The 26,851-nt window shown below is 33.8% G+C and overlaps 3 protein-coding genes across 5 annotated transcripts; 2 read left to right on the forward strand and 1 right to left on the reverse strand.

Annotated features, from left to right (window-relative positions):
• Positions 1–2,182: 2,182 nt before the first annotated feature.
• On the forward strand, positions 2,183–6,789 carry PUB14 (plant U-box 14). The gene is made up of 4 exons (XM_021439837.2): positions 2,183–2,998; positions 4,319–4,435; positions 4,766–5,179; positions 5,286–6,789. Exons 1-4 carry the CDS (start codon positions 2,708–2,710, stop codon positions 6,375–6,377), a joined length of 1,914 nt encoding a protein of 637 aa, XP_021295512.1. The 5' UTR covers positions 2,183–2,707; the 3' UTR covers positions 6,378–6,789.
• A 1,732-nt stretch (positions 6,790–8,521) lies between these two features.
• ATVPS33 (Sec1/munc18-like (SM) proteins superfamily) lies at positions 8,522–17,773 on the reverse strand. Its single transcript, XM_021440038.2, has 22 exons — positions 17,653–17,773; positions 17,526–17,565; positions 17,280–17,360; positions 16,824–17,018; positions 16,611–16,721; positions 16,452–16,517; positions 16,160–16,267; positions 16,002–16,046; positions 15,643–15,699; positions 14,929–15,023; positions 14,490–14,541; positions 14,323–14,379; positions 13,910–13,972; positions 13,697–13,803; positions 13,319–13,441; positions 13,072–13,153; positions 12,885–12,955; positions 11,779–11,859; positions 10,981–11,038; positions 10,683–10,744; positions 10,178–10,271; positions 8,522–9,172 (listed from the first exon to the last, which is right to left on the reverse strand). The coding sequence occupies exons 1-22, from the start codon at positions 17,703–17,705 to the stop codon at positions 9,083–9,085; spliced, it is 1,791 nt and encodes a 596-aa protein (XP_021295713.1). The 5' UTR covers positions 17,706–17,773; the 3' UTR covers positions 8,522–9,082.
• A 2,256-nt stretch (positions 17,774–20,029) lies between these two features.
• On the forward strand, positions 20,030–26,212 carry SDP6 (FAD-dependent oxidoreductase family protein). Of its 3 annotated transcripts, XR_002446024.2 has the most exons (8): positions 20,034–20,533; positions 21,428–21,901; positions 22,557–22,888; positions 23,061–23,221; positions 23,548–23,806; positions 24,885–25,183; positions 25,273–25,563; positions 26,011–26,212. XR_002446024.2 is itself a non-coding variant. In XM_021440339.1 (7 exons), coding segments are annotated over exons 1-7 (1,896 nt in total). In that variant the 5' UTR covers positions 20,034–20,163; the 3' UTR covers positions 25,274–25,710. The 3 variants fall into 3 exon arrangements, 2 of the variants coding, with proteins under 2 accessions (XP_089641165.1, XP_021296014.1); XM_021440339.1 differs by lacking the exon at positions 26,011–26,212 and having other exon boundaries at positions 25,273–25,710; XM_089785039.1 differs by lacking the exons at positions 25,273–25,563; positions 26,011–26,212 and having other exon boundaries at positions 20,030–20,533; positions 24,885–25,184.
• The last annotated feature ends 639 nt before the right edge of the window (positions 26,213–26,851 follow it).

Consider the following 26,851-nt stretch of genomic DNA (forward strand, 5'->3'; position numbering starts at 1 on the left):
AAAACGACTGAGCAAGTCTTTCACTTTGGAAACGTTTGCCTTGAGAGCTGTCTACATATTGAAAGTTTATTTATGGGTATATTTATGTTAAACGCGTTGCCAAGAGTAATTAATGTCTACATTAAATGTTTTTAAAAAAATCAAATTACACATAAATTATTATATTTAATATAAAAATATTTGAATATATACCTTAATAATTGCACTTTGAGTACATATTATTAAAACCTTTAATTTTATATGGATATTTTGGATGCAAATCTTAAAACTAAGGGATAGGATTTATAGTGATTAAGAGTTCATGAAATAAAAAGAAAAAAACATTATTTTTATTGTATAACCTAAAATTCAGAAGTAGACTTCAACCTTAACAATAACATTTAAAACTTGTGAGAAAATTGAAAAAAAAAAAAAGAAACTTGATTGCATAAATCAAGACTTAACGAGTCAAGTCTCTAAATATTCAGTTTGTATTTAGTGACATAATCAAAGTAATAGCAGGGTTAATTACTATAATTATCTTTTAACCACTTCTTACTTCATGTAAAATTTAAAATCTGTCACTGCTTACATCCTTTCCCCTACCTAAAAGGAAAAAACATGCTAACTTCTGTAATTCATGTGAGAAAGAAAAGAAAGTCGCAAGCCCTTTTATTACTTTTAGGCCTTTTAACTAACAAGGAAAATAAAGACTAGAAAGTGGGCGCCAAGTCCCATCTAATTTCTCCAACCACCAGAAGAAACCAAATCTTCTTGTTTCCTAAAGTCAAAAGTAGATTTCTGGTAAGGTAATTGAAATTTTGTGCAGTAATCGGATTTTTTAATCATAGTACAAATTACATAAAATAATTAACATTTCTTTAATTAAATAATGCATGTCATTCAACTATAGTGTCACATACATATATTTTTAATCTAAATAAATATATCTATTAAGTGAAGAAAGATATTTATTTATAATTTCAAAATTCATGGACTCAATTGTGTAAATATTATTTTTTATAAAAATATTTATTATTTTAAAAAGAGATTTATTTTAATTTAAGTGATCTTAATATCTTACATAAGAGTCTCATATCAATATATAATTAAATTGACTCTAATATTATTTATCATAAATTTATATTTTTAATTTAAAAAATATTTATATTCATAAAAGAAGACTCGTCTCCTATGTTATTGATATGAAATCAATCGATGTATAATAAACCTCTTTAGATAATAATAACAAAAAATTAAAAAAATATGCAAATACTTAAAAAAAGGAGGTTTTTAACGGTCCAGGTTGAAAGGCTTGGTGGGGCCCAGATGAATATTCTGTGATGTGAATTCTTCACCGATAATTATACATTGTCAAAGCCAAGCAGAAATTTGGGTCCATATTATTTGCCGTCCACGTGACGGCTTCCGATTGGCCTGTTTTCCATGTCACACATGACGGTGGCGTGTTGAGGGCTCCGACATAATTCTCTCTCTGCCACCCGGCTGGATTTTACGCGTCATTGACCTAGCCGTGCTATTACATGTCAACAATTGGGTTGGTAGCGTCACACGGCTGGCTCGCCACTAGGACGATGACGTGGGTTGGAGGAGAGAATTAATATTTGTGGTGACAGATTAAAGAAGTTATTATTGGCTATGAAATATAGATTTCTGACTTTGACATTAATATGGGTTGTTTTCAACTATTGAATTATAAATTTATAATTAAAAATAAATATGCTAACAATTTAATTAGTAGGTTCGTGTCGAAATTAAATAATAAATTTTAGATTTGAATTGTGTTACTAATTTATTTTAAATAGAAAAAATTGAAAGAACAAGAAAATAAAGCTGTCTGTCTAACTTAGTCGACAAGATTGAACTTTGACAAATGGTGGAGCCGAGGCTTATAACGGCTCCCTGATAAATCTTGACCGTCGACTGCGGATTCGCGGGAAGTCGACTAATTTATTTGTGGTTGTGATGAGTCTGATGACAGGGCAAAGGTGCTAAGCCAACGCATATCGGGATGGAAGATACCCTTATTTTGCTTCAAATTATTGTTTTGCCCTTTCTTAACATATAATTACCAGTAAGTTTTCCCCCTTCAGGCCACCTAAGGTATATACCACGTTAAAAGCTTATAATTGTTTTTATTTTATTTATATATTTATTACTTTTACTATGTGAGAAGCTATTGACAATTTAATTCAATTAGTTTTCATAATTAATTTTAAAAAATAGATATATAGTATTGGTTTAGCTCTTTTTTGGAATTTTGTTTACAACAGTAGAAGAGTGGGAAAATTACATTTTTGCTTGTAATTTATCAATAATTTAGTCAAAAATGATGTCATCTTCTTTCCTTTTTCCCAACCCCTCATTTCCTTGATAAATCAATAAACAGTAAGACCAAGTAATCATTTCCTTAATAAATCAATTATTTATTCTCATACTTAATTGAAATCAATCAACTTTCTTTAATTCCTTCGTCCTTATTAAATTCGATCAAAATTTCTCAATTCCTCTTTCTCTCTCTCTCTCTCCGTTCTAACAGAACGGAAACAGCTTAGAAGTCCCAGCTTCCATGGCCACCCTTTCTTAAATTCCAAAAATACACATTCATTTCACTCAATTCCTTATTCTGGGTACCTCTTATTTTCCTTAAAAGATCTAAACTTTAGCTTCAATTTTGGATTTTTTTTTTCATTTTTAGTATTTTTTAATGATCATGGGACTAACGGGTGATTCCAAGGGTGAGTTACTGAGTCAACTAGCAGAGTTAGTGAAGGAGATATCTGGGTTACCAGATTGTAAAAACTCGTGTAAAAAAATGCATGGGAATTTAGTACGTAGAATCAAGCTGTTGACTCCTTTGTTTGAAGAATTGAGAGACGGAAATGAAGAGACAATGATAAAAATTGAAGAGATTAAAGGGTTTGAGCTCTTGAAGGTTGCTTTGGGTACTGCTAAAGAGCTTCTTCAATCGGTTAATGACGGAAGCAAGTTGTATCAGGTAATGTGTTTTTTTTTTCCTTTTTTGGTGTTAATTCTCTGTTTGGTTGCTGAGCAAATGAATGGAAACGAAAGGGAAAAGCTTGGATTTTTTTTGGGTGCCATGTGGTGTTGGTTTGGAAAAAAAAGACTTTCTGTTTGGCCGCTGAGAAATTTTGGTATTATGTGGAAAAATAAAAATGAGAAATTTGGTTTCTAAATTATGTAAAACGATTGTGTTTGGATTGTATTGATGAAGGGTTTTAGTTTTCTTAGGATGTCAAATTATTGGTTTATATATTTTCATAATTTTCTTGGAATTCTTTTAGTATTCTATATTCTATTTTAAGCAATCCTTGTTTTTCTGCGGTTTTCTCATGCTAAACTATACTAATGTAATTTGTGCATCAAATTCTGCTATTACTATGGTTTCTTAGAAATTGAAGGGGTAAGGTAACAAAGGAAAATACTTGTAGACCTATGTTTGTATGTTGTTATCTTACATATTTTTCTTAGAACTATCTAACTTACATGAGTTCTTTCAATCAGCCAACCAAGATTTAGGAGATCATTTTCAGAATATAGTTTTATCATCATAAAGTTATATCGGTATTATTTGAGAGCTTACTGCCTAATTGTAATCTGCTATATTAATTTTCTTTCAACCAGTAAGTTTTGATCATGTTATCATGTATTTATCATAACTTTTCTTATTTCTAGCATTCTTTGTAAAATTTGCTTTTTTTTTTTTGTGTTTAATAAGGTCTGCAGATTGGATATTCTTATTCCTTCGGTTACCATGCAGCAAAATTTGTTATACTCAATGAGTAGTTCTTCAAAGCTTGTATTTTGATATTGATGCTTTATCTAGGTTCTGATTACTAGTGAATCAGGTCCTGGGTATAGATATTTATAGGAATTTTATCATGATAAATTTTGGCAATCTATGTTGAGGTTATGAATGGAAGTGCATTAAATTGTTATTTTAAATCTACTGAGTATTTCTTTGTTTGGAGTTGTGTTGAGAGTAGTCTGTTACTCTTTTATAACTCTGGATCCGAATAAAAGTAAAATCCTCCTCTTTTCCAACCTTCTCAGAGCATATTTTACTTGAAATGCTAACTTATTAAGGCACAAACAAAGTAGAGCTAATTTTTTGGAGTTTTAGATTGTCATGTGCTCGTCTTTTGTTTGTCTTGAAGATCCTTAGAACTAAGCTCGATCCTTTTCATAATTAAACACTCATTTTTGCTGCTAATTAGTGATGCTATCTTTCATAAATACCTTTATATTCATGAAGTAGTTAGTCATTGAGATCAGTTGTGTGCATTACTTTTCACAGGCTCTGCAAAAGGACCAGATAACAGGTAAGTTCCAGCTAATGACAGAAACCATTGAAGCAGCATTGAATGAGATTCCTTATGATAAACTTGATATATCAGAGGAAGTCCGGGAGCAGGTACTTTTTCTCGGCAATTGTGCCAAAAATAAAGCAGTTATCTTTAGTCTTTATTTTTGTTTGAATTATTCTATGCAGATTTACAACAAGCAAACTATAGTTTAACAATAAACAAAAAAAGCTAGAATCAAGCAACTGACTAATAAATCCATAAGTGTTTTCGACTTGTATGACCTGTTCTTGGTAATTGTCTGATTAAACTTGTTCATGCAAGAGAGAGAAAGACTCAGCAAAATGCAAATACTGACAAAAATTTGGATGGCTATAATAAATAGATCAATCGTATTCCAAGTTTTGATGACTTTTCTGACTTGTTCTATTTCTTGTCAGATTGAACTTGTTCATACGCAATTCAGAAGAGCAAGCAGAAGACCAGACTCGCCTGATTTACAACTAGACCAGGATTTAGCTATAGCACAGAAAGAAAAAGATCCCGACCCTGCAATACTGAAAAGACTTTCAGATAAGCTGCAGCTAAGGACAATCAATGATCTAACAAAAGAGTCACTTGCTCTCCATGAACTGGTTATTGCAAGTGGTGGAGATCCCGGGGAGTGCTTTGAGAAGATTTCATCACTGCTCAAGAAGCTGAAGGATTACGTACTGATTGAAAATCCTGAAGCTGACACTTCTGAGAGTGAAAAGGACATGATGAAACATAGATCACCTGTTATCCCAGATGATTTCCGGTGCCCAATATCTCTTGAATTGATGAAAGACCCTGTAATTGTCTCCACTGGACAGGTTGACTGGCACAATGCATCACTAACCTTTTTTTTTGAGCACTAGCACTCAGATATTTTATTCTTGTTGGTTTCAATATTCTTAATTGTTTTGGTTTCTTTTGCAGACATATGAAAGATCTTGTATTCAGAAATGGTTGGATGCAGGGCACAAGACCTGTCCCAAAACACAGCAGACACTATTGCACACAGCCCTTACACCAAACTACGTTTTAAAAAGTCTCATAGCTTTGTGGTGCGAGAGCAATGGTGTCGAACTGCCTAAAAAACAAGGGACTTGTAGTAGCAGAAAACCAGGAAGCAGTGTCTCGGACTGTGATCGTGCAGCCATCATTGCTCTATTGGAAAAACTGGCAAATGGAAATTCAGAACAACAAAGAGCAGCTGCTGGTGAACTCCGGTTGTTGGCAAAAAGAAATGCAGATAATAGAGTGTGTATTGCCGAGGCAGGAGCCATACCACTTCTTGTAGAGTTATTATCCTCCACAGATTCTAGAACTCAGGAGCATGCTGTAACAGCTCTTCTCAACCTTTCCATCAATGAAAGTAACAAGGGAACCATCGTAAATGCAGGAGCTATACCTGATATAGTAGATGTGTTGAAAAATGGCAGCATGGAGGCTAGAGAAAATGCAGCTGCAACCCTTTTCAGTTTATCTGTTATAGATGAAAACAAGGTAGCGATTGGTGCAGCCGGGGCTATTCCTGCCCTTATACAGCTGCTTTGTGAAGGGTCTCCAAGAGGGAAGAAGGATGCTGCTACAGCTATTTTCAATCTTTCAATCTATCAGGGAAACAAGGCAAGGGCTGTTAGGGCTGGTATTGTGCCACCATTAATGAGACTGCTGAAGGATGCTGGAGGTGGGATGGTGGATGAAGCGTTGGCTATTCTGGCCATTCTTGCAAGCCATCAAGAGGGGAAGGTGGCGATTGGTCAGGCTGGGCCAATTCCTGTTTTAATGGAGGTTATACGGACTGGTTCTCCACGAAATCGGGAGAATTCTGCTGCCATACTGTGGTCACTTTGCACGGGTGATTCGGAGCAATTAAAAGTAGCCAAGGATTATGGTGCAGAGGAGGCACTTAAGGACCTGTCTGAGAGTGGCACTGACAGAGCAAAGAGAAAAGCTGGAACTATCCTGGAACTCCTCCAACGACTCGAAGTGAATGAAAATCCCATCTCGTTGAGTTCTTTGTGAAATTCATGCTACATAGTTTGGTATTTCAAACGGCCTTTCTACATATGAGGGAAGTGTATAAGATGAGATATTAAAGAGCTGTGAGCATCTATTTCTCAATTGGCCTTGGCATTCAAAGGACTTGCTCTGCTGCAGCTCATGATTATTTCCAGAGAATTACCATATGTAGTACAAGGTATTTTAAGAAAATTCGACCTTACCTATATTGTTGCTCAATACCAGCTGTTAATTATAGTTTATGGAGTTTGATTAAGTTTAGAAATTTTCATATAATGTAAATTTTGATTGGTATAAAGTGGCAGTTAGCAACCTTCCTATTTATACTAATCTTATGTGAAATATTTATATTCCTTGACCTTTATGTTATTGTTTAATGAATTCAAAGTTAAGGTCTACCAATTTTCATAGACAAGTCAATTAATTCATAAGTGAAATGTTAAAGTTAATGCCACATCAGGGAGGATAAAAGTGGTGGGACAAGTAGTATTTTTCTTGTTGTAATGGTAATTTGTTCTAAGAGAAGCAGTTTTCACATGCAATCTTTATTTATTTATTTTTTTGAGATATAAATGTAATTCTGAGTGGCATAATTTGTACACCAATTTTAAATTTTGACCCCTAAATGATGAGCTTGCCAGGATCAAGGATTTGTTATAAGCTTAAAGACCATTCTAGTTTTACCATGGAAGGATTATTTTTGCATAAGGTTTTAGAAATTTTTTTAAACTATTTAAGAAAACTTTAATTTTTTTATTACATTCAATTAAGATTTAATTTTAAATTAAATAAATTTTTATAATTTATAATTGATTAATTAAAATATTACTTATTATATATTCACGTGACATTAATGTGAATAAAATCAACATGTTACATCAACACGTGATATCATCATTTACTATATAATATATCAATATAATGCATCACAAAATAACAAATGATATTGTGGTTAACATAATATTTAATTATAATTTGATTTAAAATAAAAATATAATAATTTAAATTAAATTTTAAAAAATAAATATTTATTTAAATATTTTTAAATAATTTAAAAATATTTTTAGATATTATTATATTTATTATTTTAATACGATTAATTTAATATTTCAGACAATGAATTGTTTACTTGAACAAGAAAATGGGAAAACCTGTGCCACATAATAATGAAGTCATTAAATAATGAAGTAACAATCAATTGTAGTCACGACTGGACTCTCGACTCTCGATTTCACAATTTCGTCAACAGCACGTAACATCTCTAATCTCTAATTAACATTCCCTTCAAATAATTCTGCATGTTCAAACGGGACATTCACAGCCATCAGAGACTGTTTGCTTGAATTTTTCTAATTGTGGAAATGACCAATTATTATTTTAGATATTATGAAGATCAACCATCTTCAGTCTTTAGTTGATTTTTACACCATCGTGGAAAACACTACTGGTGCAGACTTAATTCATGTGTTCAATGAAAAGACTAACCCTGAAAACGTAATCATCATGTAACAATTAATATCGATTTTGAATAGTCCAAATTTAGCTTCTTCTTTTTTTAAAGAACAATTAATTATTTTTACACAAGTGATAAGAAAAAGGTTTCGAAATCTCGAGATTTTAAATTCAAATTTTATTATACATGAATTTAAATGATTCTTATCTTAATGATGATGAATAAATTTTCAAAATCTTGAGATTTTAAATTCAAATTCTATTATACATGAATTTATCTATGCAACTATACATTATATATGTTTTGACTGCATGGTTTCTTGATTTATATGACTAATTTATTTCATTGATTTTAAATAAAATATAATATGTTATTGTGATTGTAATTTTAATTTTTATTTATATATGTGACTTCATACAAAAAGTATTGAATTGACCAATTTTTTTCCCATGTTAGGCAAATGGCAATGGAATTTGAGTGTATATACTCTCCTTGCTTAATAAGTACCCCCAAAGTTTTCATCTTTTATGATTTCCTTGTTTCTTCTCTAAAGTTCATCAAGTAATCTGTAAGACTCTGATCTCACAATTCCATTTGATCTTTGGGTCAACCAACTCCAAATTTTTCAACAAATTTGATGAGTTTTTCCACAGTCCAACCACCATACTTACATAAACATAGAAAAACCAACAGCTGGGATTCGGTTTAATGCCAGAATCCATGAGTCAGATTTGTCAATTATAATAGGCTATGGTAAAATACATTGTTTCATGAATCAAACACACAAGCCAAACCAGTCGTAGGGATTTCACTCAAATATACTAAAGGAGAAAAGGAAAAGGAATCCCTCAAATATGCACCTGCCATAAATACACTTCAGTAAATCACCACTGACAGATAAAGCATGGAATCTAAGCTTTTCCGTACACAGAATTCCATCGCAGAGAGATCCCAGCAATCGTAATGTATGCTCATCTTCTTCACATGACAATCGGAAGATCCCCAAGTCATTCTCATGCCATAAAAAAAAAAAAGACTCGCCTAAATAGATTACGCTGCAAAATCAAATAAATAGAATACGAAATCTGGTGAAGTACAAAAACGTGGCCAACATTCATATCCTGCCAAGGGCTTCACATTGACAGCCTGGCTTGGTAGAGCGGAAAGCCAAGATTATGATCACAGTGGTTGTTCCAGGGAAGATAGGAAACCTAAGCCCCATAAAAGGATCAGTAGTGAACACACAATGGGCAAGTCAACCAGAAGTCCCAAGGAATGTTTCAGCCAATGCATGACCATTGACAATTTTTGTCGTCCCAATAATAAGATCGTATGCCATTCCTTCCTGCAAGACAGAGATACCAGTATGACGAGAACTAACTTCCAATAAGGAGAAATGGACAATAAAAACTATGCTTAAACCCTATGATAAGCTAGGCTTAAAGATAGTTGTAACATTGTGCCAAAACTAACCTACTGGGTTCAGAGGCTGGTGGGTTCATGCGTGCTTTCAACACAAAATCACCATTGTTGCATGACATTGAAATTACTATATTTTAAACTTTTACAGCATTAATTTGGAAATTGACATCCATTGGTGCAACTTCGAGTCAATGGACATCAGGTATCATGACAACATACAAATAATTTAAATTACATAGAAAAAATATTTTACTAGTCCGCAACATAACTTCAATCCAAGGTTTCCACTTTTTAAAGCAAGCCCAAGTAAGATATGAGAAAGGAACGCAATTAACCAAATGACATGTAACTTTTCACACTCAAGCACCTTACTCTCAGAAACTACCTTCATTAGCTTGATCCTAAAACTACCTCATAACATAGGGTTACCTAGGGGACTTACAAAGAGACAACATGGAGCCAACAATCATTGATGATTGGATTTCTATAATTGCATACAGTCAGTCATTGAAGATCAAAAGAACCAATAACAATGCACTAAGCAATGAAATTGCACCAAGAAATCCAAGCATAGGACAACGAAGCAGCTCCACTTCCATTCTCACATATCCAAATGCTTCTATTGTACCACTTCAGACTACATACAATTGCCTTTAGCAAACATTATAGGGTCATCATTGCCGTAAACAAGAGGTGGTAAGATACGATAGATGAATGTTCCATTTTCTTAACTTCCTCAGAAACACCATCACCAGACTCCTATGCAACAGAAAAGAGAAAGAATATCCCAAGGGACTCCCATTTCACAAATCCAAAAAATTCACAAAACAACTGCTTCACATTGTATGTGACAATATCATGCATTTCAATGAAGCAATCACTGCTTTACTGCAAGATATATTAAAACCCTGTATGACACTGAACATACCTGAGCACTGAGAAATCTAAGAGCAGAAATTTCTGCAAATGTTACCCCTCCAACAAAGACAACAAGTACTAGGGAGCGCCTCCCATCAGCTATTCTGCAAATTCAAGGAGTCAACCAATAAACAAGAGCCTTTTTGTAAAGGAAAAGAATATGAACATCGCTGTTCTCAAATTATAGAGGTCAAAGAAGAAATACAACAAATCTTAGAACAGAAAATTCAGGGGAGCTTGCTGTCATCATGGAAACTTCCGTCTCTGGTTGTTTATGAAGCAAGTCAATAAACTAATGAGAGATACAATTCACAATTTTACTGCCATATACTCATGGTTATTGCCTTTTATCATCACTCAGTGTTACGGGTTATACTGGTTTTTTGGACAATTAACAGAGGAAGGAGTCTCATTACCAAAGTAAAATTCCAACAAAAAAATCTGAATGAAATTATTTAATAATTTGCCTAGCACTGGAATTACGAAACATACTTAGAAAGGAAAATATTACTTACTTATCTATGCCATTTGAAGCACTCTGCAATGTGTCAAATGATGGATTGCTAGCAAAGCGACCCTATAAAAACAAATATGCCATTGATAAAAAGGTAAAAAATATCCAAGTAACTTAAAATATGCTCAGAGAGTTAATTTTTGGAGCACAGAAGTCAATGATAATTCTTCAAACAGTTCCATAGCATTGACATGCCATATTCAGATATTTGAAACAGTAAAATATAAACAAAACAAAAATGAACCAACAAAAATGGAAAAGGACACAAAAGACACCAATGAAACAATAAGTGCACTGACCCTTTTTGTTTCTGTATGTGGCCCAGGCAACAGCTTCAAAATTTCTTCCATAGGACGCCTGAAAAGGCATATTATCAGATATAAGTTCACAAGTGAAAGGCTAGCAGGTTTGGATTAATATTCCAACAGGATATACAGCCTGGTTAAAGTTCTTGGCTGGTGAAACAAAGCAACGAAAATGATTCAGGCAATAAACAATAAGACCTTTCCAACATTGCTTCCCTTCCACCCTCTCCATATTCTATTTTCTTCATCTCTCTCTCATTTCGTAGCCACTTGTGTTCTTCAATAAATTCAAAACTTCTTGTTCAACTCTTTTCAAATGGCATCCTAACTCCCTTTTGTATCTCTAGCCATTCCTAAAAATTCAACCCCATCATGTTTGCCGTTGTCCACATTGCCAGCAACCAGTTTTGCTCCATGTTAAACCTTTCTGCCCCCCATTTTCAGTCCTTTGATACCATAATTATTAGCCCAAAAATCTTAAATTGTTCCTCTTTCTTCAACCTGGGGGAAGGGGTGGATTCCTCCCAACAAAATTCTACTACTAAGTCCGTGCTACCTCTAGGTGCAAACTTTTAGGGCCTAATTTTCATAAACTTGATTTCATTAGAACTTTCTAATAATTACGAGGTAGAGGATAGTGCAAAATACTAATCCATTTCCATATAAATATAGCCAACGGGAATGAATGTAAATAATTTTTTTCTCAAATTCAGAAAAGTAAAGAAAAGGCAAAGCATACCATCTCTAGATCACATATGGTAATTGGAATGAGTTTGAACAGATTTAACTCACCACCCAGATCGAACAGCATGCTGGACAAGACGAATACTAAGAGGTGCATATCCAGAAAACACATAGGCTATGTCATTAGGACTGTTGCATAAGAAATACTTTCTTAATTAGGAAGGAAAACAGGACAATTAACTGCTTCACATAAATAGAATAGTATGCTTGAGATTAATAAGTTAGTATGGGATGTGAGATAAAATCTAGAGAAAAACCCATCAGCATAAACTGGTACAAGTAGGTCCAAGCATTGCAAAATTTGTTCTGACAGCAGCATAAAGAGACAATATGGAGGCATTGGAGAAAGGAAGAGATATCGATATGTATCAAACTATATTGCTTCAGAGAAACCAAGAGATTTATTATATGGAATACACCATGGTGGTGTATGTGCAAAAAAAGAGATATTTATGTGGAATACACCATGATCTTGTATGTGCAAAAATAGGGATATATAAGCAGATATCTAGAAGTTTTTTCCAGTGAATATTTAGCTGTGTGGAGCAATTTTCTCCCACATTATTCTTCATTCAGCACAAAACACAATTGCCATATGTGATTTATCTGCAATGCAGAAATTTAACTACCACTTGGTAGATTTAAAAGGCACAAATGTGTATCATTATTTGTCCGTCATAGAATGTTAAAGAGATTGAAAACTGAAAAACATCTTTGCACCATGAAACAAGAAAATATTAAAAAACGATAACACAGAATTTCTTTATTAAAAATACAAACTCATTCATTGTCTCCTCTTTTCTTTTTTTGGAGGGTAAAATGGGATGAGGGGGCTGGGGGGTCAAAACTGAACAATTGCATACAATTAACATGCACATGATATGAGGACAAATATCAATCAAGCCAGCAGTTCAACCACCTAGCATGAAACCATGCTGTAACTAACCTTTAACACTGAAATAAAAAGATATCAAACATTGTAGACAGTTCAAGAAATAGAAAAGATTGCATCACTGAGAAGAAAAATACTTTGCTGTGTCAGTATCCTCAACTACAAGTTACAACGCATGTTTGACCGTCAGCATAAAAATATAACAAAGATTATAGACAGTTCAAGTACTAGAAAAGATTGTATCAGTGAGAAGATAACATACTTTGCTGTGTCAGTATCCTCAACTACAAGTTGCAAAGCACGTTTGACTGTCAGCCAATTGCTTTTTGACTCCTGCAAGACTCAAATGCAAAACAAGAGACTAAAATTATAGAGTCCACTGAACTTGTGATTGTTAGAATAACAGACAAACTGAAGTACATGCCTGAGTAAGCACTCTTATACTATACCTGTTTCTTGAACAATCCAGCCTTTTCTAAATTATTTAGAGTAGCCATGTGCTCAAACCCATAACTGTGGAGTAGCTCCCTCCTATACCATGGATACAAATATATCAAATAACCAAGTCAATACGTCAAAGAAGAAAAATAGCTGTCAACTAGTAAAAGTCAAGAATCAAAAACTAGCATACACTTTCAACAGAAAATAAGAAAAAGAAGATTAAAAAATGACTTATACAGAGTAAAAAGTACTTGCCTCAAATAGTCAAAATGCTTTTTGGGCAACCCTGAATTTGTTACGGAAAATAGGATGAGAAGACGCAAGACATTGATAAGAGGCTCCTGCTTTTGGATCATTTCTTCAATGTATTCAAAGCAACTGCAGTCATAGACCAGAAAAACATGTTTAAGAAGCAGGGGGAAGAAGTATCACATATTGATAGGTTGATACTGATTTTCAGAAAAAAAATTAAACCACAGGCAGCCGCAATTATCTCCGATAAATGAAGGATAATTTTCTTCACCAAAACTAATATTCTATAAGCAAGCAGTAATAGTTGCATTAACAGACAGAAAAATATAAGGACAGACATTTTAAAGTCAAGAGATAGTAGGTGAAGCAGGTTAGGCTTACATGTCATAACTTGAGGCCTCAACAATTGTGTGTTCCATGTCAAGTTTCGCTAGAAAAGATGGCTTTGATGTGAATGTTGACAGATGTTGAGCAAGATTTATGTGCCTCTGAAGCAATATTCAGCAGCAAATTAAAATTTAAACTCAGGCAGACCACTTCCAGAAAGCCAATGTAACTCTAGGAAGCAAAACACAAAAAACAAAACCTACTTACAGTCATTTCAGGTAACGAGTTGAGCTTCTTGACAAAGTCCTTTAGTTCAGAAACTGTTTGGTTCTGTATGCATTAAAAAAATTTAAAAGGACTCATAAGAAGTTAAGAATGTTCAAGAGTCCCAAAAGGAAACCATTTGAGGAACTACTCAGTATACACAATTTATCATACATGAGAAGTGAACACAATGGTTCTAAGAGTTCAACAGATACTTTACTCATAAAATAAACCCTTCAAATATTCTTGCCGCTTGCATACTACTGCTTCCTAAATCGTGACAGGAAACCTAACCAATGAGCTATAAAGTTCTTTTGCTAGGATTTTGACTAAACTATGCCTTTGCTGATATTCAGATTATGATGCTAAGCATGACATATGAGGCATGAGGAATGTTCAGGTGCTTATTCACTTACAGTAGTAGTCATCTCAGTGTAGTCCTGCTTCATGGATGTCGCTTTCTGCCTTAGAACCTGCAATCATACTGCAGATGGCAACTAAGAAGAAGAACTTGGCGAGTGACTAACTTTGGGGAAGTAAGAATTGCAGAAATAGAGTGTGGAAAAGGTTAAAACAGGTCAACCTGGACAACAACTTCAAAGTTGAGATCTCGTATCTCCTTGAACAGCTTGTCGCTAAAAGTTAAAACATGCATTTACATTAGCATCAGATAAATGCTTAACATCCAGATAAAAGGGTTTTTACTTTTATTCGAGAAGACAGTTTAGAAAGTTGAATGAGGCCTATATGGGAGTCAATTTTTCATTATTATTCAAGAAAAGAATAAAAATCTCAACCAAATAGCCACCATACTAAACTATTCACATTTGGTTTGTATCCACTTTAAGGTTAACCTATAATTACTAGACAAATGCAACCAAAGTTATACAGATTCAAGAACCATCTAAAAGTCATATTCTAAGACCAGACATCAAATCAACAACAAAACCAGAGTGTTTTGTGAGTATCAGAGAGCTATTATAATTTCTTAGTGAAATGCATCATGCAGAGGCCAACTTTACCTTGAATTAAGTGGGACCTTCATCTTTTTTCCCTCTTGCTGAACACCCATGACAGAAGAATCCAGCTCCACAGAACCATTATTGATGCGCAAAAACTATAATGGAACTATTAGATGTGGCTTTTAACAAATTCCAACCGAGCAGAAACAAAATATATTATAATGATTCTTCCACTTAGAAGAATAGAAACACTGAGTGCCTCAAAAAGTTCAGTATCACAATTTTGACTTGAAATTTCTTTTGTTAGTTAGATATCTATCTATTCATCCTGCATCAGATTAAATGATCCAAAGCCATTAACCTGGGAGGTTTAACAATCTCACTATTCAAGGTGCTTTAGTACTTTTCATCATCAAAAACAGCCACCAGAATGGGAAGGAGAATATGTTTTAGCAAAGACCTCATAAGCAGCTTGGCACGTAGTATCTAACAGAATGTTCAATGCAAAAGTTACAATCCAGCTTTCCCATCAAGTTATGCCATTACCAAGCCACCTCATGAGCATTTTTTATTTGACTAAACTAACTCAACTAGTTGGTAAAAAATAATAATAATGACAGAACTAGTCCTTTCGACAGTAACCTCATAAAGCTACTCTAATTTCCAATTTTGTTCCCTAGATAGACTCATCTAACTCATAGACATAAACATATGCTTTGCAAAGAAAATATTTAACTATATTTAATTGCAATACTGCTTCTTGCATCAGCTTACCTCATCCACTAGCCCTTCATATGTTAACTGAGAACACATAGGAGTAACCATATCCACCTGTAGCCAAGCAGTAGAAAGTTTCAGTTGAAAGCAACTATAGTATTGTTAATTTTTGCAGCAACTGCACTATCAAATGAGAGAGAAGAGGCAACAGATCATGTACATTTTAGAGCTCAAATGCAAATTTTCGCAATTTGATTTAGTCAATTACTAGTGGTATGCTGGGCATTTAGGTACTTCTCAAATAATAAATTTACAACTCTCCTTAAAACAGGCTTAGTATCTTTCTCCCATCATCTTGATGAAAGTATTCTAGCAAAGAAAAAAAAATACTTACTGCACTGCACGACAAGACTCACCTCCCTATCTATGAGGATGAGAGTGTTAATCTCTGGTACAGCTGTCTGAAGAATCAAAAAGGAAATAGAAGGCCACAAGTCAATTTAAATTCATAAAAAGCACAAGCATTAAAATTAATTTCCAGAGGAGAAAAGGTGTAAAAGAGGGCCATAATTACATCAGATGAGTTAACAGGTTCTTCAGTCTGCATGCGATTAAGAATATCTGCGACAAGAACAGATGCTTTGCCTTTTGCCCGCAAATTTGGTATAACTCCAAAAGAAGACTGCAACGCGTAAATTATATGATAAATTTAGAATAAGAAAATAGAAATAAGAAAGAGCTGTATTATATTGGTAAATCCTTACAATACAATATTAGAATTAATTATTTTATTAACTCTTGATATTTGCTGCAGGGAGGCATCCTTATTTAGCCCAAATAAATCACATAAGTGGGATCAACCTAACCTCAAGCTTGTGAATGGCCTTTGCAATATGCCAAAGAGAGCCTGTGTCACCATCAACCTGACATTCCTACCATGCAAAAACACACATATAAAAATTTGGTTCAACCAGCAAGCACAAGATGAATATATGGGGTGGGAAGAAAAAGCATAGTTGCCATACTTTGTAAGCAAGATCCAGTTCAAACGACAGAACATCTTCATCCAGTGGAACTACATACAATGGGTACTCCCCTATGGTCATTAAGTGATGCACTTTTTCCTCCTCAAGGATCTGCACAGTGACAAAGATTCTTTATAATGTCTATGTAGACAATATATCAGCACATCAAGAGCTTAGGTCACTGCCATTGTTTACTTTGCAATAGATGCTTACCCTCTCGCATTGAATTTCACGGCGAGGAACAAAATAGATATAGTACTCTCTTTGAAGTCCTTTTGAGATATCATTATGTACATGAGAAGATATGAGCTTCATCAAGTCAAGCTGAGAAGGAACAAGATAAACCACTTTGGTGCAATCAGTCTGAACTGGCTCAGCTGAAAGATGCCGCAATTCAATCCCATATTCCTGTTCATAATCAACAGGAAATTCATAATAATAAACTTTAAAACACCGGAACATTGCCTTTTCCTCATCATATACCTTTTCAATTACGCTTCAAAAAAGAATTATCTGGGCACATCCTTTTGTTCTTGAATGTAAGTATATACAGAAACAGGCTGAATATAAAAGCTAAATTTTCATAGAAGAATACAACTCTCTTATCGAATTAAACTGAAAAGTAGCATCATTAAGCATTGGGAATTTTTTTTTTCATGAAAGAAATACCTTAAGAAGAGATGTTTGAATTATCAAAGAGAGCGAGCCACCAAGTTTCGGTTCAATAACCAAACATTTCTTTCCTCGAATCTAAAATCACCAAAACAACAATCAATAAGAAAGCGAAACGGGTTGTCTACTAAGCTAAGCTTCATGCAACAGCATCATTTTCTTTTCCTTTCTTTTCCCGAGCTTTCTCCGCAATCAAGCAGTAGTTAACTTGAAAACAAAATCTAATTAAAATTGAAGACTTACATCTTTGAGAATCTTAACAAGATCTCTCTGAGACTGTTCCCTGTAAAAAAAAAATAACAACAGTTAATTACTCCAAATTCAAATGATATTGAAGGAAATGAGGAGCTTAAGCAATTGAATTTTTCACCTGAGAGACTTGAGATTGAGAGGAGAATTATCCAAATTTGGAATCTGAGCCATTCAATCCAAAAAGGCAGAAAACCATAAACAAAAAGTTTTCTATCGGCTGTCTCTACTATGGAGAAAATGATCGTTAAAATACCATTTTAATGTACCAAAAAAACAAAAAGGCATTGAGTGCTTGGAGCTTTTGGGCCTTCCTAAACGATTTGTGGCCCAGGCAATAGTGAGCCCAATCACCCAAAAAGAGATATATCAGCAAGCCCAGATAGCCCAACTAAAAAACACCAACATTAGCCCATATTCAAAGCATAAGGGAACCCAACTAGGAAACTTGGTGAGCCCATGGGCAGTCCAAAAAAACCCAGTCGAGCAGGACACATGTTAAGGTTTGATAGGCCAAGACTCATAACTTTGTTACGTTCCCCTTTTTTATAAAATATATAATTAGGCTTCTTTTAGCCTTTGGGTATACTTAGAGCAAGTTGACATTGTAATAGAGAACCGTAGAATTTGATTATAAATGTAATGCTAAGACCATAAACTATAGTAAAATTTAGGATTAAGATTTGGGATAGATATTTAAATAAAATTAAATTATTCAAAAAATTTTAAATAAATTATTTTTTATTACATTCAATTAACTTTTTGTATTTTTATTTTACATCAAATAAATCGTAATAATTAATTATTATTAGTTAAAATGTCACTTATCATTTTTATATTCATGTGGCTTTTACGTGATATCGACACGTATAATGAAAATATCACATGATCATATCATATATGTCATATAAACAAGTCATGTCATTATTTATTATCAGAAACGAAGTCAAGATTTTACATTTGGAGAGTACAAAAGGTGTGTCAGTGGGTGTTGAAGTAATAGAGTTTAAGAATAATTTTATTAAAATAGATTTTACTTTAGTCTTTACATCTATTAAAATTAGTTAGTGATTAATTGTTGTAGATATATCATCAGATAATAAAAATTATTATAAGGAAAAAACTATAAAATTTCAAAAAAATAAATGTATGTTATGAAATTTCAAAACTTTTGAGAAAATAGAAATTTAGTAACTTTTATTATTTATTATGACATATCAGTATATCACAACAATATAACGGGATATAAAATGATAAGTGATAATTTAATTAATAATAATTAATAAATTATTAATTATAAAAATAAAATATAAAAATAAATAAAAATAATAATTTGTTTTTTTTACGTAATTTAATTTTTTAATCAATTTACAATGAATATATTATTGAAAAATAAGTTACTATTACTTTCCATTATAATTTTTTATTATAAATATGATTGACAATTGTCAGACCAAATTGGACATTAAAAACTTAATAAGGTGCAAAGAATCAAGTTTTTTTTTTTTTTGTTTTTTAATGAGCAAAAAGTGATGGCAATGAGTCAGGATCAATTTGACCATTAAATGTCCCCACGCCTTAGTTTGGGAAAAGACCAAACACCTCCGAAGTCGGGGCAATGGAAGTTTCCATTTTGAGTCCCCACATTAATTAATACAAAAACGCACGCGAGCGGACAACGAACCGCCGAAGGGAAGCCAACCCTTACAACACGGATCGAAATCCAAAGTACCCAAAAAACAGGTTGCAAACTTCACGGAACGGGGAAGAGAGTCTTTCGTCTCACGTCAGTGTTTGTATTTTAAATGCATAAGTGGTGGCTCACGAGCCATGCATCCTTTCCGTCTTTCAAGACGTGGATAAGGGACCCACCGTCGTCTCTTTGCTCATACAAATTACTAAAATGCCCTTCTCCAAATAACGTGTAATTGTTTTAATGCAACAATTTTCCAGACATAGATATATTTTGTATTTAATTAATTACCATTTTGATAAAATGTAATAAATGCTGCTTACCATAATTAACCTATAGCAAATATTTTGTTGTTTATTCGTTGGATATTTAATTTGTACAATGTATATATACCAAGTTTACATATCAATTTGAACCATTCTCACCAAATCATAATATTTATTTATATATAGAAATAATAATTACACCTGTATTTTGTATCTCATACTTTTATAAAATTAATATATTAAATAATCAAAAATCGATCGAGAAAAAAAAACACATTAAATGAACTATGAAGTAAAAAACGTGACATAGAAAAGATTATTATAATTTTTTATAATGTTTATTTATTAGATATTTAAAATTATAATTTTTTAAATTGAATCTTGTAATTTTCAAATTTAATTTTTTTAAATACAAACAATATTGAAAACAAAGTATGCTAAGAATAAAGAAGTATCAACTCAAGAATCCTCAATTAAAAAGTAGAATAATAATACTTGCCTTTTATTCCTTCCACAAAAAAAGAATAAATACTCCGAAGGGAGTGGCATTTTAGTAAGTTCAATTACAATTTCCTAAATCTTCTTCCTCCTCGGACCGATTCCCAACGCCATCACCTGCCAACAACTCGCTCTCTCTCTATTCCCCCTTCTTTCTCTTTCTCTGTCTTCCGCAATGTCTGCAACCGCCACTCGCCTCCGCCGTCTAGCTGCCGCCGCCGCTGCGGTAGCAGTGACTGTGGGCGGTGGCGCAATCCTCTTTACTCCTATATCTGTCAATGACCGTGCCGGTGGCGCCGCATTAGAGTCCGTCAGGCGGAAGATTAATGATCCGAGCGCCATCGTTCCGTCGCGAACTGTACAGGAATCGGCTTTGCTAGGTGCCAGCACGACTAAGCCACTCGACATCCTAGTTGTCGGGGGCGGTGCCACCGGCTGCGGGGTTGCGCTCGACGCCGCCACTAGAGGCCTCCGCGTCGGCCTCGTTGAACGAGAAGATTTCTCCTCCGGAACGTCTTCGCGGTCCACGAAGCTAATTCATGGTGGTAAGCATCGATATACGTATATAAATGTGTGTATATACGCTTACATTTTCTGTATTGTGAATGGTTATTTTCAGACCTTTTTCTAAAAGAACATAATTGCGAATGAATCAGTATTCTATTTCTAGCTTTCAATTCTCTTTTTCCATTAATCAATTTTTTTTTCTAGTTTGTATGTTGATTAACGAGCAATTAGTCCGTTTGGTTTCTAGTTTGATTTTTTGAATTGAAATGTGCTTTAATAAATATTTTTTTTAAATGAAGAAACGTCAAGCTGATTTGCATGATCATATTTGCATTCACTTCGCTATATGTATCAGATATATATGCTTTGAAATTGCCGATATTCAATTGTTGAAGAGGCCAAATCCAGCATGATGAGTGCATAGGATTCAAAATTTTGAAAAAAAGAAAAGGCGAAAATTTTGGGAACTCACTCTATGTGTAGAAGATATTAGATATTGAATTTTCTTTAGTGCTTTCATTTATTGCGAATTGCTGTTGGATAATTTTTGCTGCGCGGCTTAGAGTTTAAATGCCTATGGACAATGATTAACTCTTTTAATAGTTTACCTTCAGTATTCCGTTATCATATTTCCCATTAAGCATCAAGTACCCTTGTATGCATTTAATAATGACAAATTTTGTTTGAAATTGAAAGTAGTTTTAACGCCTTGTCTTTTTATTAACACTAAAAAGTTTTAAGTCGAAAGTCTTCCCCTGTTGAATTATATAAAATCTTGGATGGATAGCGAGTGATGTCACAGTTTAAGTTCTATTCTGTAGGGTGAACAAGATTAAATTATACACGTAATATCTACATGAGGCGAATTTCAATTCTCCACTGTAAGCTGGTTTCAGCTTTTGTAGGCTAATCCATTTGTTCAATTATGTTAGGTGTCCGCTACTTGGAAAAAGCTGTCTTCAACCTTGACTATGGGCAATTAAAGCTGGTTTTTCATGCACTTGAGGAGCGCAAATATTTTATTGAGAATGCTCCTCATCTCTGCCATGCTTTGCCATGCATGACGCCCTGCTTTGACTGGTTTGAGGTAGTATACTACTGGATGGGCTTGAAATTGTACGATTTGGTTGCAGGACCACGTTTGTTACATTTGTCCAGATATTATTCTGCGCAAGAATCTGTTGAGCTCTTCCCTACTCTTGCAAGGAAAGGTAAAGATAAAAGCTTGAAGGGCACAGTTGTGTACTATGATGGGCAGATGAATGACTCTCGCCTAAATGTTGGATTAGCTTGCACTGCTGCACTAGCTGGGGCAGCAGTGCTTAACCATGCAGAAGTTGTAACCTTTCTTAAAGATGAAGCTACTGAGCGGATAATTGGTGCAAGAATTCGTGACAATCTGTCAGGTAAAGCAGGCATATCCTTTCCTACTTATTCTATTTTTCTGTTCTTTTCCTCTTGATGAATTACTCTACTGTCTTGATTATTCTATTTTCTGTTCTTTTCCTCTTCATGAATAACTCAAGTTTGCAATGGAGAAAAAACTCAAAGGACCATAAGATTAAAGAAATAGCATAATAACCTTTTAGGTAATTGATTGGTAATAGCGTAAAGCCATAATTGATTATGGTTCTTCTCTGACTTGACCAGTTGGCCTTTTCTTTCACATAGATGATGATGATGCCCTATGGTTGGAAATAATAAGTGTTTTTCTTCCTGTTTTAGGCCATTTATTATCAAGCTTTGCATTCCAAATAAGTTGATATTCTAAACACACAGACACACACACTCTTTTTGGCATATCTCATGTTCTTTGGCGTTAAAGCCTTGTTGAGTTATATTTCTACTGTTGTTAAGATGAAGAAAAGAGGAGCTTTTTGTTGTTCATTTTCAGGGAAACTGGTTTGCACGCATGAGCACCAAAATGTGTGTTGCAACAAGACATTTGCTTTGCCATGTTCTTGCGTCAAAATTAAGCTTATTGATGCTTTTTGAAATTGGTGTCACTAGGTAGCTTAAGTAATCATTTGTTTGATCTTTTTGCTCATTATTATATAACAGGCCAAGAGTTTGACACATATGCTAAAGTTGTTGTGAATGCGGCTGGACCATTTTGTGACTCTGTAAGGAAAATGGCTGACAAAGATGCACAACCTATGATATGTCCCAGCAGCGGTGTACATATTGTTCTCCCTGATTACTATTCTCCAGAAGGAATGGGCTTGATTGTTCCTAAAACTAAGGATGGACGTGTTGTTTTCATGCTGCCATGGTTGGGGAGAACTGTAGCTGGGACCACAGATTCTAATACTTCCATCACCCAACTTCCAGAACCACATGAGGATGAAATTCAATTTATACTTGGTGCCATCTGTGATTACCTTAATGTCAAGGTATGGCATGGATTTATCAATGTCAAATATGTTCTAAATTTGTGATTTTAGAAACCGAATGTATTAGATTCAACCTAGTTAGCTTTATCTTTTTACTTTCTTCCTTATTGAGTCTATTTTTTGGTATATACTTAGTCTAATCTTTTATTTAATTTATGGTGGAAAATTTTAGGTGCGACGAACAGATGTTCTTTCTGCCTGGAGTGGTATTCGTCCATTGGCAGTGGATCCTAAAGCAAAGAACACTGAGAGCATCTCTAGAGATCATGTGGTTTCTGAGGATTATCCTGGTTTGGTCACAATTACTGGTGGAAAGTGGACTACTTACCGAAGGTAATATTTACTTGGATTCTGCTAGAATTTTCTTTTGGGATAGGCAGATATTCAGGGTTTGTTTGCACTACATGGTTGTCAGTATTAGTTGTATTCGTGGTTTACAGTCGCCCATCAAGGGCTGAATTTATCCTGATGGACTACTGTTGAACTAAACATCAAATGAAAATTTGGAGTTTTGGTATTTTTGAACTACAAATCTAGGGATGTACATATTCTGGATTCCCTTGATTTGGAGCTCAGGATCTCATTCTGTTGATTCCCTCTCCTTCCCTCTCTGTTTTCCTTTTGGCATAAGTTTTTGTGCTCACTAGAGCTAGTTTCAGCATGGCAGAAGATGCAGTTAATGAAGCTATCAAGTCTGGTAAACTGAGCCCAAGCAATGAATGCTTAACAAGAAACCTGCGGCTGACTGGTGGAGATGGATGGGAACCCTCATTTTTTACTGTTCTTTCTCAGCAGTATGTTCGCATGAAGAAGTCGTATGGTGGTAAAGTTGTTCCTGGGGTGATGGACACAGCTGCTGCAAAGCATTTGTCTCATGCATATGGCACATTGGCAGAACGAGTAGCCACCATAGCTCAGGTTGGTTTGCTATGTTCTCATAACAGTTGATTATTGATCTTAATGGCTGTAGTGGTTGGATGAAGTAATTGTGCATCTGTCTATTGGACATTGGGCTTTGAGTGTTGAACAAATTCAGGGATTGTAGTGTATATTTACCTAATGACACCTCATTAATCTAAAGTGTTAAGAAACAGTGAATTGGTACAACTTTCAAGGATCTTTATTCTGATGTAATGTTGCTTCATTCTTCTAAGAGGGAAAAGATAACTGGAAATAAGCTCAGCATTATAGTCTAAGGCTTTTCTATGGCATTGCTTGATGAGAGAGGATGTGTATGCAAATTTTACTTGGGCTCTGTTTGGTAAATGCTTTTACTTTTTGTGTTTTGCTATTTGTCTTTGGTTTTTTGTTCATTTTTTTTTTTTTTGCCTCTTCCTTCTGTTTTGTTTTTTTTTTGGCAAAAAAGCAAAAGTATCTGCCTAATGGAGCCTTAGAATGTCGCAAATTTCCTCTCATTATGTATTTCTGGTGATAGTTTAGGAGTCATGCTAATTTGATGTTCTGAATTCACAATTTTTATGACTTTGATATTGTGAAACAACATGTGTAATTTATGTTCCATGTCAATAGGAGCTGAGATTTCAAACTTCTTCATAACTATCCGGTTACCACGCATGTTTAAAATTTAAATTACCAACTTGGGGGCTGCGAGGGAGAGGACAAGCAATTTTAGAGCACTAGTTATAGTTCTTTATTACTCTTTTTGAGTTCTTTGATTTTTCTTGGTGTAATTAATTGAGATACTAATTCTTGTCTAATTAAATATATAAGAACCTTATTATGCAGTCAATTGAAAGTGCAATAGCCTCTTTCAGTTTTAAGAGAACAAGTTTTATGAAATGGATTTTGTGTAAGGCACTTGAATTCTTTATTCCCAGTCCCACCATCTGATCTAGAGATATAGCATAGAGCGATTTGGGAATATTTAAGTATTATATTATTTGAAAATTGCAGTTCATGTCTGTGAACACTGAACATGCAAGTTTTATTTTCTTCATGGTTGGTTAACATTTCAAATCTGCCTTTGAATTTTCAGAATGAAACTCTGGGTAAGAGGCTTGCCCATGGGTACCCTTATTTGGAGGCAGAGGTTGCATACTGTGCTCGTAATGAGTACTGTGAGTCCGCTGTTGATTTCATTGCCCGGAGATCTCGCCTTGCTTTCCTTGACACTGATGCTGCAGGCCGTGCGTTGCCACGCATTATCCAAATACTTGCTACTGAGCACAATTGGGACAAGTCAAGGCAGAAGAAAGAAATTCAGAAGGCTAAAGAATTTTTGGAAACTTTCAAGTCTTCAAAGAATGCACAGTTCCATGATGGGAAGCATGAGTAGTGAGTATTATTCTATTCATTAATGCAGGCAAAGACTTTCAGAAGCTTTGTACAATATGATTAATAATATGTTGTTAACTTTGTTTTAGGGTCTTGAAATCAATGAACCCGATTTTTGGAGCTCAAGATTCTCCTTAATTTTATGCGGCTGGTCTCCACCATGCTTATACAGGCACATATATCTTCTACTTCATTTGGCAAAGCAGCGGAATCTGAATCATATTCCATAGCATGCACAGCTTTTGGGGGCACTTGATTTTGTTGAGCTTGCTTTGCATGATTAATAATGCAACTTGTAAAAGATTGCTGGTCCCCAGGAAACTTTAGCATCTTGTTGGACCTGTCTTAAAAGGTTGGGGACAATTTACTGATTCACATGGGTAAATACATTTTTCTAACTTTATACAAGCCTTTTCCCCTGCCTTTCATATAATTTCTGGATACATGCTTCAGAAGTATCGGTGTCCAGTTTTTACTTGTATTTTACCTTCTCAATTGAGAAATAAAAGAAACATTGAATTATTTTAGTTTTCTGTCAACTGTCATATGCACCATTTGCCTCTCTTGATCATAGGAAAACTTTGAAGTATCTGAGCCAGAATCACATGCTATGCACTTCTTTTTGAATGTTAGGCTAGCTCTCTATAAGGAAATAGATCCAGTCAACAGGTGCTTACAGTTGAGCCTCAGACAAAAAAAAAAAGTTCATTTGAGCATTTGTATGTGGAATTTTGATCTTCTTTGCCTGCTTATCTTTCCATAAATATTTGAGGAATTGATTATTTTAAGTATGTGACAGTTGGAATTGTGTAATGGCCTAGTGACAGTGTACTGCTGTGGGAAGAGCCAACGCAATTGTTCCAAGCTGAAGCCCGGATTTCAGTCTGTTTCAGCCCACAATTATCAAGCCCATCATAGCCCGTATGGGTCACTGCTTCATATCTATTATTATACACGACTATTTATTTTTTTATTTGTTTCTAAATAAATAATAATAATTACATATTGAATATAAAGTTGCATATTGTACAAATAACTAAAACTAATAACATGCATATATTAACCGGCAATTACATTAACATCAAATGTTTGTCTCATGTATAAAATATATGATATAAACATAAAGTTTATTACTTTTACTGTTTAGTGTAAACTGAGAATTCTGAAGATAATATAATATAATATAAAGTTTAATTTATTTTTATTTATCAAATAATTCCATTAACATGAAAATCCCTCCCAAAATCTTATACTGAAATTAGATCTTTTTATTAAAAATAGGATAGTTTTATTAATATTTTATTATAATATTTAAAATAAGAATTTAAAAATGTATTAAACAAAATATATTTTTTGTCAATCAAAAGTTTATCCTCATCTGTACTTTTATACATCTAGTATTTATTCTCACGTATGAATACTTATTTTTAATTTTTTTAAATAACAATTATATATGAAAGATAAATATTTTCATGATTTAAAATTAATTGTCTGTATAAATAAAAGATAATTACAACTGAAATAAATTACATTCATAAAAGAAATATTTCAATTATATATAATTAAAATTTTATATAATAATTTATAAATTATTCAATACTATTAAAATTAAGGAAAATATATTTTAATAAAATCATGCAAAAAGATTAGAATTCTTATTTACAAATG

The sequence above is a fragment of the Theobroma umbraticum genome, unplaced genomic scaffold, assembly GCF_002168275.2.
Source record: "Theobroma umbraticum cultivar Fairchild unplaced genomic scaffold, ASM216827v3 scaffold_81.0, whole genome shotgun sequence".
NCBI lineage: Eukaryota > Viridiplantae > Streptophyta > Magnoliopsida > Malvales > Malvaceae > Theobroma > Theobroma umbraticum.

Excerpts from the sequence above, each read along its gene's own strand:
- ATVPS33 (XM_021440038.2), bottom strand. The coding sequence starts at position 17,705 with ATGGCTCAGATTCCAAATTTGGATAATTCTCCTCTCAATCTCAAGTCT. Across the intron at positions 17,566-17,652 it reads CTCAATCTCAAGTCTCTCAG|GGAACAGTCTCAGAGAGATC; the intron begins GTGAAAAATTCA and ends TTTTTTTTACAG. Across the intron at positions 17,019-17,279 it reads TTCAAACATCTCTTCTTAAG|GAATATGGGATTGAATTGCG; the intron begins GTATTTCTTTCA and ends GATTATGAACAG.
- SDP6 (XM_089785039.1), top strand. The coding sequence starts at position 20,164 with ATGTCTGCAACCGCCACTCGCCTCCGCCGTCTAGCTGCCGCCGCCGCT. Across the intron at positions 22,889-23,060 it reads GTGATTACCTTAATGTCAAG|GTGCGACGAACAGATGTTCT; the intron begins GTATGGCATGGA and ends GGAAAATTTTAG. Across the intron at positions 23,807-24,884 it reads GAGTAGCCACCATAGCTCAG|AATGAAACTCTGGGTAAGAG; the intron begins GTTGGTTTGCTA and ends TTGAATTTTCAG.
- PUB14 (XM_021439837.2), top strand. The coding sequence starts at position 2,708 with ATGATCATGGGACTAACGGGTGATTCCAAGGGTGAGTTACTGAGTCAA. Across the intron at positions 2,999-4,318 it reads ACGGAAGCAAGTTGTATCAG|GCTCTGCAAAAGGACCAGAT; the intron begins GTAATGTGTTTT and ends TACTTTTCACAG. Across the intron at positions 4,436-4,765 it reads CAGAGGAAGTCCGGGAGCAG|ATTGAACTTGTTCATACGCA; the intron begins GTACTTTTTCTC and ends ATTTCTTGTCAG.